The 15,134-nt window shown below is 48.6% G+C and overlaps 1 protein-coding gene across 1 annotated transcript in view; it reads right to left on the bottom strand.

The window, feature by feature from the left end:
• The window catches only part of LOC129818367 (breakpoint cluster region protein-like), a 120,701-nt gene that overhangs the window by 18,033 nt on the left and 87,534 nt on the right, over positions 1 to 15,134 (bottom strand). The window contains exons 9-14 of the mRNA XM_055874184.1: positions 8,444 to 8,565; positions 8,091 to 8,256; positions 7,832 to 7,951; positions 7,602 to 7,677; positions 7,215 to 7,325; positions 1,507 to 1,581 (exon numbers count right to left, since the gene is read on the bottom strand). Of these exons, the coding sequence (XP_055730159.1) occupies positions 1,507 to 1,581; positions 7,215 to 7,325; positions 7,602 to 7,677; positions 7,832 to 7,951; positions 8,091 to 8,256; positions 8,444 to 8,565 (670 nt within the window). The remainder of the gene's footprint in view (positions 1 to 1,506; positions 1,582 to 7,214; positions 7,326 to 7,601; positions 7,678 to 7,831; positions 7,952 to 8,090; positions 8,257 to 8,443; positions 8,566 to 15,134) is intronic.

Below are 15,134 nucleotides of genomic sequence, written 5' to 3' on the forward strand. Positions count from 1 at the left end.
TTGGAAGACCCATTTGCAACCAAGCTTTAACTTCCTGACTGATGTCTTCAGATGTTGCTTCAATATATCCACATAATTTTCCCTCCCTCATGATACCATCTATTTTGTGAAGTGCACCAGTCCCTCCTGCAGCAAAGCACCCCCACAAAATGATGCTGCCACCCCCATGATTCACGGTTGGGATGGTGTTCTTCCGCTTGCAAGCATCCCACTTTTTCCTCCAAACATAACGATGGCCATTATGGCCAAACAGTTCTATTTATTTTTTTCATCAAACCAGAGGACATTTCTCCAAAAAGTACAATCTTTGTCCCCATGTGCAGTTGCAAACTGTAGTCTGGCTTTTTTACGGCGGTTTTGGAGCAGTGGCTTCTTCCTTGCTGAGTGGTCTTTCAGGTTATGTCGATATTGGACTCGTTTTACTGTGGATATAGATACTTTTGTACATCTTCACAAGGTCCTTTGCTGTTGTTCTGGGATTGATTTGCGCACTATTGTTTGTACAGATGAATGTGGTACCTTCAGGCTTTTGGAAATTGCTCCCAAAGATGAACCAGACTTGTGGAGGTCTACAATTTTTTTTCTGAGATCTTGGCTGATTTCTTTAGATTTTTCCATATGTCAAGCAAATAGGCACTGAGTTTGAAGGTAGGCCTTGAAATGCATCCACAGGTACACCTCAAATTGACTCAAATGATGTCAATTAGCCTATCACAAGCTTCTAAAGCCATGACATAATTTTCTTGAATTTTCCAAGCTGTTTAAAGGCACAGTCAACTTAGTGTATGTAAACTTCTGACCCAATGAAATTGTGATAGTGAATTATAAGTTAAATAATCTGTCTAAACAATTGTTGGAAAAATTACTTGTGTCATGCACAAAGTAGATGTCCTAACCACCTTGCCAAAACTATAGTTTGTTAACAAGAAATTTGTGTAGTTGATGAAAAAACGAGTTTTAATGACTCCAACCTAAGTGTATGTAAACTTCCAACTTCAACTGTAGATTCACCCAAAAGATTACGACTAGTCGTGGTCTCTATGACGATTCACCACAAAAGTAAATAGAACAGTAAAATGGACATTGGCATCCTAGCAACAAAAAAATCTGCCATTTTGGTCAGGAAAAGTTCTCTCTGTGATCTCAATATGATACCCTCTTTAAATGAACTGTCATAAACGTAAAGCATACTACTGTTGATGAGAACAATTTTATAACAATGTTATTACAAAATCACATGAAATATATGTTGAAGTAACCTCTATCAAATTATATGACATTCACCAGAACAGTTGTGTTTTACAGAACAGCTGTGGCCCCTGTATAAGCTTAGAGTAAGGGTGTGTCTGAAATTACACCCTATTCCCTATATAGTGTACTACTTTGACCAGAGAAGTGCACTATAAAGGGATTAGCGTGCCATTTGGGGCGCAGGCTAATGCCTGTGTTATTACTCCTGTAAAGTATGTACAGTGTAGAGGCACTTCTCGGTGGAGGGTCACTCACTCAAGCTCTGTTTGAGGCCCGAGGCAGAGTGGACGATTACATTCAGGAATCCATGGAGGCCAGGGGATTCATCCTCTGGAAAAACACAAGGAAGAGAGATGAAGGCTTAGAGAAGAATGGAAGATACAGGTATAACTGCCAAAATAAAGGAAACACTTGAGTAAATGAGGGATACAATGTATACTGAAAGCAGGTGCTTCCACACAGGTGTGTTTCCTGAGTTAATTCAGCAATTAACATGGCATCATGCTCAGGGGTCATGTATAAAATGCCCAGTTGCCCATTATTTTGACATCCATGGCTAGAAGAAGAGATCTCAGTGACTTTGAAAGGGGGGTCTCAGATGAGTATAGGGGGTTTAAATGGTGTGTGTGTCTGTCTCAGTCACCAGATCTGAACACTGATGGGAGATTCTGTGTAACGGCAGTCTAAGTCGTCCTCCTCCTCAGACGAGGAGAGGCGAGAAGGATCTGAAGACCAATGTGCAGTGTGGTAATTCTCCATTATTTAATTAACACAAAACAAGACACTATACAAAATGACAAAACAAACTAACCGTCACAGTCCTAGCTGGTGCAGACAAAACACAAAGACAGGAAACAACCACCCACAATCCCCAACACAAAACAAGCCACCTATATATGATTCTCAATCAGGGACAACGATTGACAGCTGCCTCTGATTGAGAACCATATTAGGCTGGACACAGAAACAGACGAACTAGACACACAACATAGAATTCCCACCCAGCTCACGTCCTTACCAACACTAAACAAGCAAAACACATAAGAACTTTGGTCAGGACGTTACAGTACCCCCCTCCTGAGGTGCGGACTCCGAACGAACCCCTAAAACTCAAGAGGAGGGTCTGGGTGGGCATCTGTCCGCGGTGGCGGCTCCGGCGCAGGACGAGGACACCAGTCCACCATTGTCTTTGTCCCCGTCCTTAGCGTCCTTTGAGTGGCGACCCTCGCCCACGACCTTGGCCTAAGAATCCTCCCCAAGGCCCCCACATGATTTAGGAGGTAGCTCAGGACAGAGAGGTAGCTCAGGACAGAGAGGTAGCTCAGGACAGAGAGGTAGCTCAGGACAGAGAGGTAGCACCGGACTGAGTGGCAGCTCATGACTGGCGGGCGGCTCATGACTGGAGGGCGGCTCATGACTGGAGGGCGGCTCATGACTGGATGGCGGCTCTGGCGGCTCCTGACTGGCTGGCGGCTCTGGCGGCTCCTGACTGGCTGGCGGCTCTGGCGGCTCCTGACTGGCTGGCGGCTCTGGCGGCTCCTGACTGGCTGGCGGCTCTGGCGGCTCCTGACTGGCTGGCGGCTCTGGCGGCTCCTGACTGGCTGGCGGCTCTGGCGGCTCCTGACTGGCTGGCGGCTCTGGCGGCTCCTGACTGGCTGGCGGCTCTGGCAGCTCCTGACTGGCTGGCGGCTCTGGCAGCTCCTGACTGGCTGGCGGCTCTGGCAGCTCCTGACTGACGGACGGCTCTAATGGCTCGGGACAGACGGGCGGCTCAGATGGCGCTGGGCAGACGGATGGCTCAGATGGCGCTTGGCAGACGGATGGCTCAGATGGCGCTGGGCAGACGGATGGCTCAGATGGCGCTGGGCAGACGGATGGCTCATGACTGTAGGGTGGCTCATGACTGTAGGGCGGCTCATGACTGGAAGGCGGCTCATGACTGGAGGGCGGCTCATGACTGGAGGGCGGCTCATGACTGGAGGGCGGCTCATGACTGGCGGGCGGCTCATGACTGGAGGGCGGCTCATGACTGGAGGGCGGCTCATGACTGGATGGCGGCTCTGGCGGCTCCTGACTGGCTGGCGGCTCTGGCGGCTCCTGACTGGCTGGCGGCTCTGGCGGCTCCTGACTGGCTGGCGGCTCTGGCGGCTCCTGACTGGCTGGCGGCTCTGGCGGCTCCTGACTGGCTGGCGGCTCTGGCGGCTCCTGACTGGCTGGCGGCTCTGGCAGCTCCTGACTGGCTGGCGGCTCTGGCAGCTCCTGACTGGCTGGCGGCTCTGGCAGCTCCTGACTGACGGACGGCTCTAATGGCTCGGGACAGACGGGCGGCTCAGATGGCGCTGTGCAGACGGATGGCTCAGATGGCGCTGGGCAGACGGATGGCTCAGATGGCGCTGGGCAGACGGATGGCTCTGATGGCGCTGGGCAGACGGATGGCTCAGATGGCGCTGGGCAGACGGATGGCTCAGACGGCGCTGGGCAGACGGATGGCTCAGACGGCGCTGGGCAGACGGATGGCTCAGACGGCGCTGGGCAGACGGATGGCTCAGATGGTGCTGGGCAGACGAGCAGTGCAGGCAGCTCAGACGGCGCTGGGCAGACGAGCAGTGCAGGCGGCGTTGGGCAGACGTGGGCAGACCTGCTGAGGCGCACAGTAGGCCTGGTGCGTGGTGCCGGAACTGGTGGTACCGGACTGGAGACACGCACCTTAAGGCTAGTGCGGGGAGCAGGAACAGGGCACACTGGACTCTCAAAGCGCACTATAGGCCTGGTGCGTGGTAACGGAACTAGATGTACTGGGCTGGAGACACGCACCACAGGGAGAGTGCGTGGAGGAGGAACAGGGCTCTGGAGACGCACTGGAAGCCTGGTGCGTGGTGTAGGCACTGGTGGTAATGGGCTGTGGCGGGAAGGTGGCGCCGGATATACCGGACCGTGCAGGCGTACTGGCTCCCTTGAGCACTGAGCCTGCCCAACCTTACCTGGTTGAATGCCCCCCATAGCCCGTCCAGTGCGGGGAGGTGGAATAACCCGCACTGGGCTGTGTTGGCGAACCGGGGACACCATTCGTAACATTACGTTACATTCTGGAGCAGCGCCTGAAATCGCCTTTTTCACCACTATCAAGAAAACACCAAATTATGGAATTTCTCATGGAAGAATGGTGTTTCATCCCCCAATAAAGTTCCAGACACTTGTAGAATCTATGCCAAGTGACATTGAAGCTGTTATGGTGTCTTAACACCCTATTAAGACACTTTATGTTGGTGTTTCCTTTATTTTGTCAGTAGCAATTACCTGTAGATCCATGTTAACATTGGAATGCTGAATGAAACTATAAAGAGCCCAAAATAACTCTATTTTCTTCACTCTAGAAACTAATCTACACCATGAAACAAAGAATGATAGCAAAAAGCTTTGGAGCACCTTCAATTACATTTTGGGCCAAAAGGCAAACTCAGCTCTATCATTAAATCAGATGGCTCATTCATCACAAAACACACTGATATTGACAACTACTTTAATTTTTTTCATTGATAAGATTAGCAAACCTAGGCATGACATGCCAGCAACAAACGCTGACACTACACATCCAAGTATATCTGACCAAATTATGAAAGACAAGCATTGTCATTTTGAATTCTGTAAAGTGAGTGTGGAAGAAGTGAAAAAATGATTGTTGTCAATCAACAATGACAAGCCACCGGGGTCTGACAACTTGGTTGGGAAATTACTGAGGATAATAGAGGATGACATTGCCACTCCAATTTGCCATATTTTCAATCTAAAAGTGTGTGCCCTCAGACCTGGAGGGAAGCTAAAGTCATTCCGTTACCCAAGAATAGTAAAGCCCCCTTTACTGGCTCAAATAGCCGCCAATCAGCCTGGTACCAACCCTTAGTAAACTTTTGGAGAAAATGGTGTTTAACCAGATACAATGCTATTTTACAGTAAACAAATTGACAACAGACTTTCAGCACGCATATAGGGAAGGACATTAAACAAGCACGGCACTAACACAAATGACTAATGATTGGCTGAGAGAAATTGATGATAAAAAGATTGTGGGAGCTGTTTTGTTAGACTTCAGTGCGGCTTTTGACATTATCGATCATAGTCTGCTACTGGAAAAACATATGTGTTATGGCTTTACACCCCCTGCTATATTGTGGATAAAGAGTTACCTGTCTAACAGAACACAGAGGGTGCTCTTTAATGGAAGCCTCTCCAACATAATCCAGGTAGAATGAAGAATTTCCGAGGGCAGCTGGCCCCTTACTTTTTTCAATCTTTACTAATGACATTCTACTGGCCTTGAGTAAAGCCAGTGTGTCTATGTATGCGGATGACGCAACACTATACACATCAGCTACAACAGCGAGTAAAATCACTGTAACACTTAACAAAGAGCTGCGGTTAGTTTCAGAATGGGTGCAAGGAATAAGTTAATCCTAAATATTTCAAAAACTAAAAGCATTGTATTTTGGACAAATTATTCACTAAACCATAAACCTCAACTAAATATTGTAATAAATAATGTGGAAATTGAGCAAGTTGAGGTGACTAAACTGCTTGGAGTAACCCTGGAGTGTAAACTGTCATAGTCAAAACATATTAATATAACAGTAGCTAAAATGGGAACAAATCTGTCCATAATAAAGCACTGCTCTGCCTTTTTAACAGCACTATCAACAAGGTAAGTCCTACAGGCTCTAGTTTTGTCACACCTGGACTACTGTTCAGTCATGTGGTCATGTGCCACAAATAGGGACTTTGGAAAATTACAATTGGCTCAGATCAGGGTAGCACGGCTGGCCCTTAAAGGTACACCGAGAGCTAACATTAATAATATGCATGTAAATCTCTCATGGCTCAAATTGGAAGAGAGATTTACTACGAGCACACAACTCGGACACCCATAATTACCCCACAAGACATGCCACCAAAGGTCCCTTCACAATCCCCAAGTCAAGAACAGACAATGGGAGGCGCACAAACATAGAGCCATGGGTGCATGGAACTCTATTCTACATCAGGTAACTGATCTAAGCAGTAGAATCAGATTTTAAAAAACTGATCAAAATACACCTTCGGCCTCCCGAGTGGCGCAGTGGTCTAAGGCAGTGCTAGCTGTGCCACTAGAGATCCTGGTTTGAGTCCAGGCTCTGTCGCAGCCGGCCATGACCGGGAGACCCATGGGGCGGCGCACCATTGGCCCAGCGTCGTCTGGGTTAGGGGAGGGTTTGGCCGGCAGGGATGTCCATGACCCATCGCGCTCTAGCGACTCCTGTGGCGTTCTGGGCGCAATGGACTCTGACACTGTCGCCAGGTGTACGGTGTTTTCTCCGACACATTGGTGCGGCTGGCTTCCGGGTTAAGCGAGCATTGTGTTAAGAAGCAGTGCGGCTTGGTTGGGTCGTGTTTCGTATGACGCACGGCTCTCGACCTTTGCCTCTCCTGAGTCCATACAGGAGTTTCAGCGATGAGACAAGACTAACTACCAATTGGATACCATGAAATTGGGGGGAAAAAGGGATAAAAAAATCAAATAAAAAACACCTTATGGAACAGCGGGGACTGTGAAGAGACACAGGCACAGACACATGTACACATGATAAGACAAACACTCTACACACACGTACACATGGATATTGTATTGTAGATATGTGATAGTTGAGCAGTGGCCTGAGGGAACACACTAAATGTGTTGTGACAAGTGTTTTACACTGTATAGGAAGAGTAGTGGGGATCCTTAATAAATATAATTACAAACTAAGATAAAAAAAGAGACCAAGAACTACAAACATGTACAAACTGCAAACTGCTCTGACAACCATAACTTCATTTTGTTCCTATTTTTCTTTGGATACGGTCTTTCTCCACTTCAGAGCACATTGTTGATACATCTGACAGAAGAACTCTGGGCCAGCAGTCAGAGCAGAACATTGAATAACATCTGGTACCTTGGCCTTCTTTGTTGATGGTGAGTGGGATGTGGTGGACAGTCTGCAGCTTCACACAGGAGTTGGTCAACATCTGTAGCTCCATGGAGGTCAGGGAGAAGCTCTTGAAGCCTGGGAGAGGGACCATACAAACACAGGGACAGGGTTCAGGGGTCAGAGTCACCCACACAGTATGTCACAGTACAGTGTGTATGTTAATGCTGCATGTGAGCAAATATTAGTGGTTTCAATTGGTTGGTTCAATTCACACAATGGACTACAGGTCAGATTATTGGGCATCTTCTATCATCTAACCTGAGCCAATGGCTGCTCCTTACTCAAACACTCATTGCTTACAGAGTGATACTGAAGAGATTTAGTCACAGTAGAATACTGAGGGCCACCTACATTTCTTCTGTTGTTCCCGGATCGTCTCCTTCCACTCAGCACGCTCGTAGTCGGATGACATCAGAAACATGTAACCCTGAAACACAGTACACACTTAGATACAATACAATCATATACAGCCTATCAACGATGATGATGGTGATTGTAATGATGTAGAGGGTGATAGTGATGGTGATGATAGCTTGTTGTTGATGATGATGAGGGTGATGAAGAGGAAGACAGGGGTTCACCTTGCCGTTCCTGTTGTGTACTCGGAGGGCCATACTGGGGGAGGTGAGCAGCAGAAGAGACTCCTGCTCCGACAGCTTCTTCCTCAACCTGTCAATCACCTTCGACCCTTTGTTGGCTCGCTAGACAGAAGAAAAAAAAATTGTCAAAAGACCTGTCAACTACATTTACATACTATGATATGTGTGTGTGCGTATGCATGCATGCATGTGTGTGTGTGTGTGTGTGTGTGTGTGTGTGTGTACACTGTCTGTGACATACCTTCTCTCTCTGGATCTCACTCTTGATGTGAGAGATCTTGACCTTCATGGCGTCCAGCTCCTCGTCAGGCACCTGGGGGATGGGCAGAGGCTCTGACTCATCTGCATTCTGGAAGGTTAGGTCTGACAGAGGGATGTACCACTTGGAATCATACTGCTGACTCTTCCTGCAGAGAGGGAGGGATGGAGATAAAGATAGAGAGTGAGTGAGTGAGAGAAAGAGAGAGAGAAAGAGAGAGAGAGAGGAAGTGATATGATTAGAAATCCTAGCATCTTGAAGACAGACATGTCCTGGAATATGTTAGAAGAAAAGAAGAGTTGAACATAGACAGAACGATGGGAAGACTATTTTACCCTCCGATCTGTTTCTTGAGCTTGGCGCAGAGCAGCAGGTCGGTGAAGAGGAAAACATGGCGGAGCTTCCTGGCTCCCTCCACCAGCTCCACCATGAAGCTGTCCTTCAGCAGCTGGCGGTTCTACGAGACCACACAATCAGCCATCAGATCAATCTATACATCAGCTTATCAAACAATACTATACACTTCCATATTTTGTATTGGTTAAGACACTGTGGTGTGTGTGTGTGTGTGGGGGGGGGGGGGGGGGGGGGGCTCTTATGCCACCATGATCCAGAAGGGGGCAGTGATGTTTTTACACACACAGCTGTACATTTACAGCTCTGTCTATAAAATAAAACAGCTTGCATCAGGAGAGGGCCAATGTTACAACACTGTTCCATATGCCTTGTCTAACCTCATGAAGGTGTACTGTAGATACTACAGGAGGTACATTTCTGAACAGGTCCAGCAAGTCTACAGCACATCAGGAGGATCTTTGAAGTAAAAAATACCTAACTAAAGCATATCTATGCCCAACACAAGGAGGACATATCTGAACAAAGCACATAGTCCATGTGAGGACATTACAGATTTACGGCACTCCCTACAATGAACGGTCTGATAAAGCTAGGCCTGAGGGGTAGAGGCTCACAAGCAACCCCCCTATGTTTCTGTGTGTGTGAGTCATCCACGCTCACACACACCTAACAGGGTCTCCCCCGGCAAAGTGCAGGGCTGTTGCTGTACCAGTCAGTGTGTATGGACCATCTTAAAGGGAATGTCGAACAATGGCTCAGAGTCTCTGATCCAGACAGCAGCACGTCACACAGGACCCCCAGAAAGAGTCGATGCTGCATGAGCAACAGATAATAGGGATCCTAATAAATAACCAAAATAACACAGGCACCACAGAGACATGGTAGGACACCTGCTCTGTGCCTGTCCTCAGCCTGATTGACATTTAGAGTCTGATATCCCTGCTAAGAAGATGAGACACTTCTAATTTACTCATTCCCAATGGCTGCTCTAATTATTCATTAGATAGATAATGAACACAGCCGTGATAGATCACTTCCTCATTGGCTTATTAAAAATAACATTTTAGGCTTTCAAATGGTATCATTTATTTAAAAAGTGAAAGTAGTTGGGAGCCAAAATGGCTACATACTGTGGCTTTGATGTAAAGAGTGTGACCCCACAATCTGTCGGACACAGTGGAGGGATGTGCCTTTTTTAACTGATGACCATTGTACATATTGATCCTCTTTTCGGTCTGGGACGAGGTTTCATCAGCTGCTCAATTTGCATTGACGAATTCCCCCGACCTTCCAACTACATCACTGTGTTTCTGTGGTGCTCTCTGACTACTGTATTATTAAAGCAGTGTGTATGTATTGTACATCACAGGGTACAGCATTTCATTCAATCAAATCACGTCATCAATCCTGTTGGTCGTGGCTTGTAAGGGAGGGATCCAATAAGATAATAGCTCACCAGGAGATCATGGGGTGATTGCTAGAGATAAGCCAGTCAGGGGGATAACAGAGAGATTTAGGGATTACATGATGTCCTCTTGTGTATTGTAAGTGTATACTGGCCCTCCTAGAAAGTGAAGGGGATAGGGTGCCCAAACATTAGGGACACACATGTGTTTGTTTACCTTGTCAAACACAATCAAATGATCCTCCAGGCTGCAGATAACGACACTACATAAAGTACACACTTTATATGACCCAATCATGTTACAATGCACCGTTCTAGATGCAGCCAGACCACTGACATTCTCCCTGAGGGACTCCTAATCTCTCTCTCCTCCTGAAGGACAAGGTCCTCCTCATCAAATACGCTTTACTAAGGCCTCCAGAGGAAATATGACTTTGGCCATCTCTCATAATCGCTGACTAAAAGGGCAGCAGGACTATTGAGAAAAGAGAGACTCGGTCTGTGACACACGCTGACAGCGAAGAACGCCTATGAAATATTGACCAGTTCGTGGTAGTCTCTCTGAGTGCTGTACGTGTGTGTTTGTGTGCATGTGTCTGTGCATAAATGTTCAAAATATATAAATTTAGAGTATGCTCTCAGAACCATCCACACACTGTGTGTGTGCCTCTCCTGCATGCCCAAACACACATCACTCACAGAGGCACAGAGAGGAGGGACAGAGACAAAAAGAGAGACAGAGAGAGAATGGCAGAGAGAATGAATGCGAGCGAGCGAGCAAGAGCGAGAGAGAGAGAGAGAGAGAGAGAGTGAGAGAGAGAGAAAGAGACAGAGAGAGAGAGAGAGAGAGAGAGAGAGAGAGACAGACAGAGAAGAGGGAGAGATAGAGAGAGAGACAGAAAGAGAGACAAAAGAGAGACTGAGAAAAGGAGACAGAGAGAGACAGAGAGAGAGACAGAAAGAGAGAAACAATATGACAAAATGTCAAAAATATAAAACAATTAGAGTGTAATTTATCCAAATTTGAAACCCTTATTCAAGGTTTCAAAGACCTCTCTGATGAGGATAGGCTACCCGTCCTGTTGGGGGAGGACACATAAAGCTGTGGGTTGGCAGCGCACTACATGCCTGCCATAAGATGAGGGACAGTGTCTGACAGACCAATCAATCTGCACCTGTCCTCTACTGTATGCTTATTGTTATTGTTCAATGTATGGTTATTTTGACCCTTGTTTATCGTTGTTAATGTTGTCCCGTTGACAATTTTGATTCTTATTATTTTCATATTGTAAATATCCAAAGTAAGCTTTGGCAATATGTACATTGTTACGTCATGCCAATAAAGCAAATTGAATTGAGAGAGACAGAGAGAGAGGGAGAGACAGAGAGACAGAGAGAGAGAGAGACAGAGAGACAGAGAGAGAGACAGAGAGAGAGAGAGAGTGAGAGAGAGAGAGAGAGAGAGAGAGAGAGAGAGAGAGAGAGAGAGAGAGAGAGAGAGAGAGAGAGAGAGAGAGAGAGAGAGAGAGAGAGAGAGAGAGAGAGAGAGAGAGAGAGGGAGAGAGAGACTTCAGATGCAGCCAGGCTAATTAGCATTTTAATTAGGCATCTTCTGTTCGGCCCCCGACCCTCTACAACCACAATCTGGCTGGCCAAGGCCCCTGGGGGCCACTTGTGCTGCGCTCCTCCTGCACACCTCCACTAAACACATGCTGACAGTCTCATATGCTGTTGAAATGGTCCCCTCATTCTATTCTATACCGAGCATCATCAAACCACTACTCATCTAGGGCAGCATCTGTTATCATAACATGCTGACAGTTTCACACCGGAACAAACTGTTAACAATCCCAAACACGGCATCAAACCTCATTAGTCTCCCCACTCCAAGGCCTAGATTCAATCAGATCAAGCGTTAACCGGCGATAGCCGACACCCGCATAGCTGATGTTTTGGTGGTGTCCGAGGTGCTACTGCGTTGGAGCTGTCCAATCGGTGAGCAGCTACTCCTGATCATTGTCACAAAGCCACACCTGTCCCACTCGCGTTAGAAGTTCAGAAGAAGAAAGTGTAGGCTATATATAAATAATACTGCTCACATTCCAGTGTTCCAACTTGTAAACAAGGCTGCATGGGATTTATCTTAATGCGACTCTGTGCAGCCAATGGCAATGTCCGCTTTAGGTATAATACCAGGAGCCACTTGTGGATTTGACAGCTCTAACGCAGTTCCACCTCTGACACCTCCAAAACAACCACAATGAGGATGTTGGCTAAAGAGGATCTGATTGAAAACAGCTCTAAAACTCTCCCTTCTTAATGAAAGCGCAATCTAGTGCAAAGCCAGCCCAGACCACCCTCTTCACCACCGCTTTGATGTCCTCCCATCAGGTCGGAGATAACGGACACCACAACCCTTCTCCCTGTCACCACAACCCTTCTCCCTGTCACCACAACCCTTCACCCTGTCACCACAACCCTTCTCCCTGTCACCACAACCCTTCTCCCTGTCACCACAACCCTTCTCCCTGTCACCACAACCCTTCTCCCTGTCATCACAACCCTTCTCCCTGTCACCACAACCCTTCTCCCTGTCATCACAACCCTTCTCCCTGTCATCACAACCCTTCTCCCTGACCACAACCCTTCTCCCTGTCATCACAACCCTTCTCCCTGACCACAACCCTTCTCCCTGTCATCACAACCCTTCTCCCTGTCACCACAACCCTTCTCCCTGTCATCACAACCCTTCTCCCTGTCATCACAACCCTTCTCCCTGTCACCACAACCCTTCTCCCTGTCATCACAACCCTTCTCCCTGTCATCACAACCCTTCTCCCTGTCACCACAACCCTTCTCCCTGTCACCACAACCCTTCTCCCTGTCACCACAACCCTTCTCCCTGTCATCACAACCCTTCTCCCTGTCACCACAACCCTTCTCCCTGTCATCACAACCCTTCTCCCTGTCATCACAACCCTTCTCCCTGTCACCACAACCCTTCTCCCTGTCATCACAACCCTTCTCCCTGTCATCACAACCCTTCTCCCTGTCATCACAACCCTTCTCCCTGTCACCACAACCCTTCTCCCTGACCACAACCCTTCTCCCTGTCATCACAACCCTTCTCCCTGACCACAACCCTTCTCCCTGTCATCACAACCCTTCTCCCTGACCACAACCCTTCTCCCTGTCATCACAACCCTTCTCCCTGTCATCACAACCCTTCTCGCTGTCACCACAACCCTTCTCCCTGTCACCACAACCCTTCTCCCTGTCACCACAACCCTTCTCCCTGTCACCACAACCCTTCTCCCTGTCACCACAACCCTTCTCCCTGTCATCACAACCCTTCTCCCTGTCATCACAACCCTTCTCCCTGACCACAACCCTTCTCCCTGTCACCACAACCCTTCTCCCTGTCACCACAACCCTTCTCCCTGACCACAACCCTTCTCCCTGTCATCACAACCCTTCTCCCTGTCACCACAACCCTTCTCCCTGTCATCACAACCCTTCTCCCTGTCACCACAACCCTTCTCCCTGACCACAACCCTTCTCCCTGTCATCACAACCCTTCTCCCTGACCACAACCCTTCTCCCTGTCATCACAACCCTTCTCCCTGTCACCACAACCCTTCTCCCTGTCACCACAACCCTTCTCCCTGTCACCACAACCCTTCTCCCTGTCACCACAACCCTTCTCCCTGTCACCACAACCCTTCTCCCTGTCATCACAACCCTTCTCCCTGTCATCACAACCCTTCTCCCTGTCATCACAACCCTTCTCCCTGTCACCACAACCCTTCTCCCTGTCATCACAACCCTTCTCCCTGTCATCACAACCCTTCTCCCTGTCATCACAACCCTTCTCCCTGTCATCACAACCCTTCTCCCTGACCACAACCCTTCTCCCTGTCACCACAACCCTTCTCCCTGTCATCACAACCCTTCTCCCTGTCATCACAACCCTTCTCCCTGACCACAACCCTTCTCCCTGTCACCACAACCCTTCTCCCTGTCATCACAACCCTTCTCCCTGTCATCACAACCCTTCTCCCTGTCATCACAACCCTTCTCCCTGTCATCACAACCCTTCTCCCTGTCATCACAACCCTTCTCCCTGACCACAACCCTTCTCCCTGTCATCAAAACCCTTCTCCCTGTCATCACAACCCTTCTCCCTGTCATCACAACCCTTCTCCCTGTCATCACAACCCTTCTCCCTGTCATCACAACCCTTCTCCCTGTCATCACAACCCTTCTCCCTGACCACAACCCTTCTCCCTGTCACCACAACCCTTCTCCCTGTCATCACAACCCTTCTCCCTGTCATCACAACCCTTCTCCCTGTCATCACAACCCTTCTCCCTGTCATCACAACCCTTCTCCCTGACCACAACCCTTCTCCCTGTCATCACAACCCTTCTCCCTGACCACAACCCTTCTCCCTGTCATCACAACCCTTCTCCCTGTCACCACAACCCTTCTCCCTGTCATCACAACCCTTCTCCCTGTCATCACAACCCTTCTCCCTGTCACCACAACCCTTCTCCCTGTCATCACAACCCTTCTCCCTGTCATCACAACCCTTCTCCCTGTCACCACAACCCTTCTCCCTGTCACCACAACCCTTCTCCCTGTCACCACAACCCTTCTCCCTGTCATCACAACCCTTCTCCCTGTCACCAAAACCCTTCTCCCTGTCATCACAACCCTTCTCCCTGTCATCACAACCCTTCTCCCTGTCACCACAACCCTTCTCCCTGTCATCACAACCCTTCTCCCTGTCATCACAACCCTTCTCCCTGTCATCACAACCCTTCTCCCTGTCACCACAACCCTTCTCCCTGACCACAACCCTTCTCCCTGTCATCACAACCCTTCTCCCTGACCACAACCCTTCTCCCTGTCATCACAACCCTTCTCCCTGACCACAACCCTTCTCCCTGTCATCACAACCCTTCTCCCTGTCACCACAACCCTTCTCCCTGTCACCACAACCCTTCTCCCTGTCACCACAACCCTTCTCCCTGACCACAACCCTTCTCCCTGTCACCACAACCCTTCTCCCTGTCACCACAACCCTTCTCCCTGACCACAACCCTTCTCCCTGTCACCACAACCCTTCTCCCTGTCATCACAACCCTTCTCCCTGTCACCACAACCCTTCTCCCTGACCACAACCCTTCTCCCTGTCATCACAACCCTTCTCCCTGACCACAACCCTTCTCCCTGTCATCACAACCCTTCTCCCTGTCACC

Source organism: Salvelinus fontinalis, chromosome 21 (assembly GCF_029448725.1).
Source record: "Salvelinus fontinalis isolate EN_2023a chromosome 21, ASM2944872v1, whole genome shotgun sequence".
Taxonomy (NCBI): Eukaryota; Metazoa; Chordata; class Actinopteri; order Salmoniformes; family Salmonidae; genus Salvelinus; species Salvelinus fontinalis.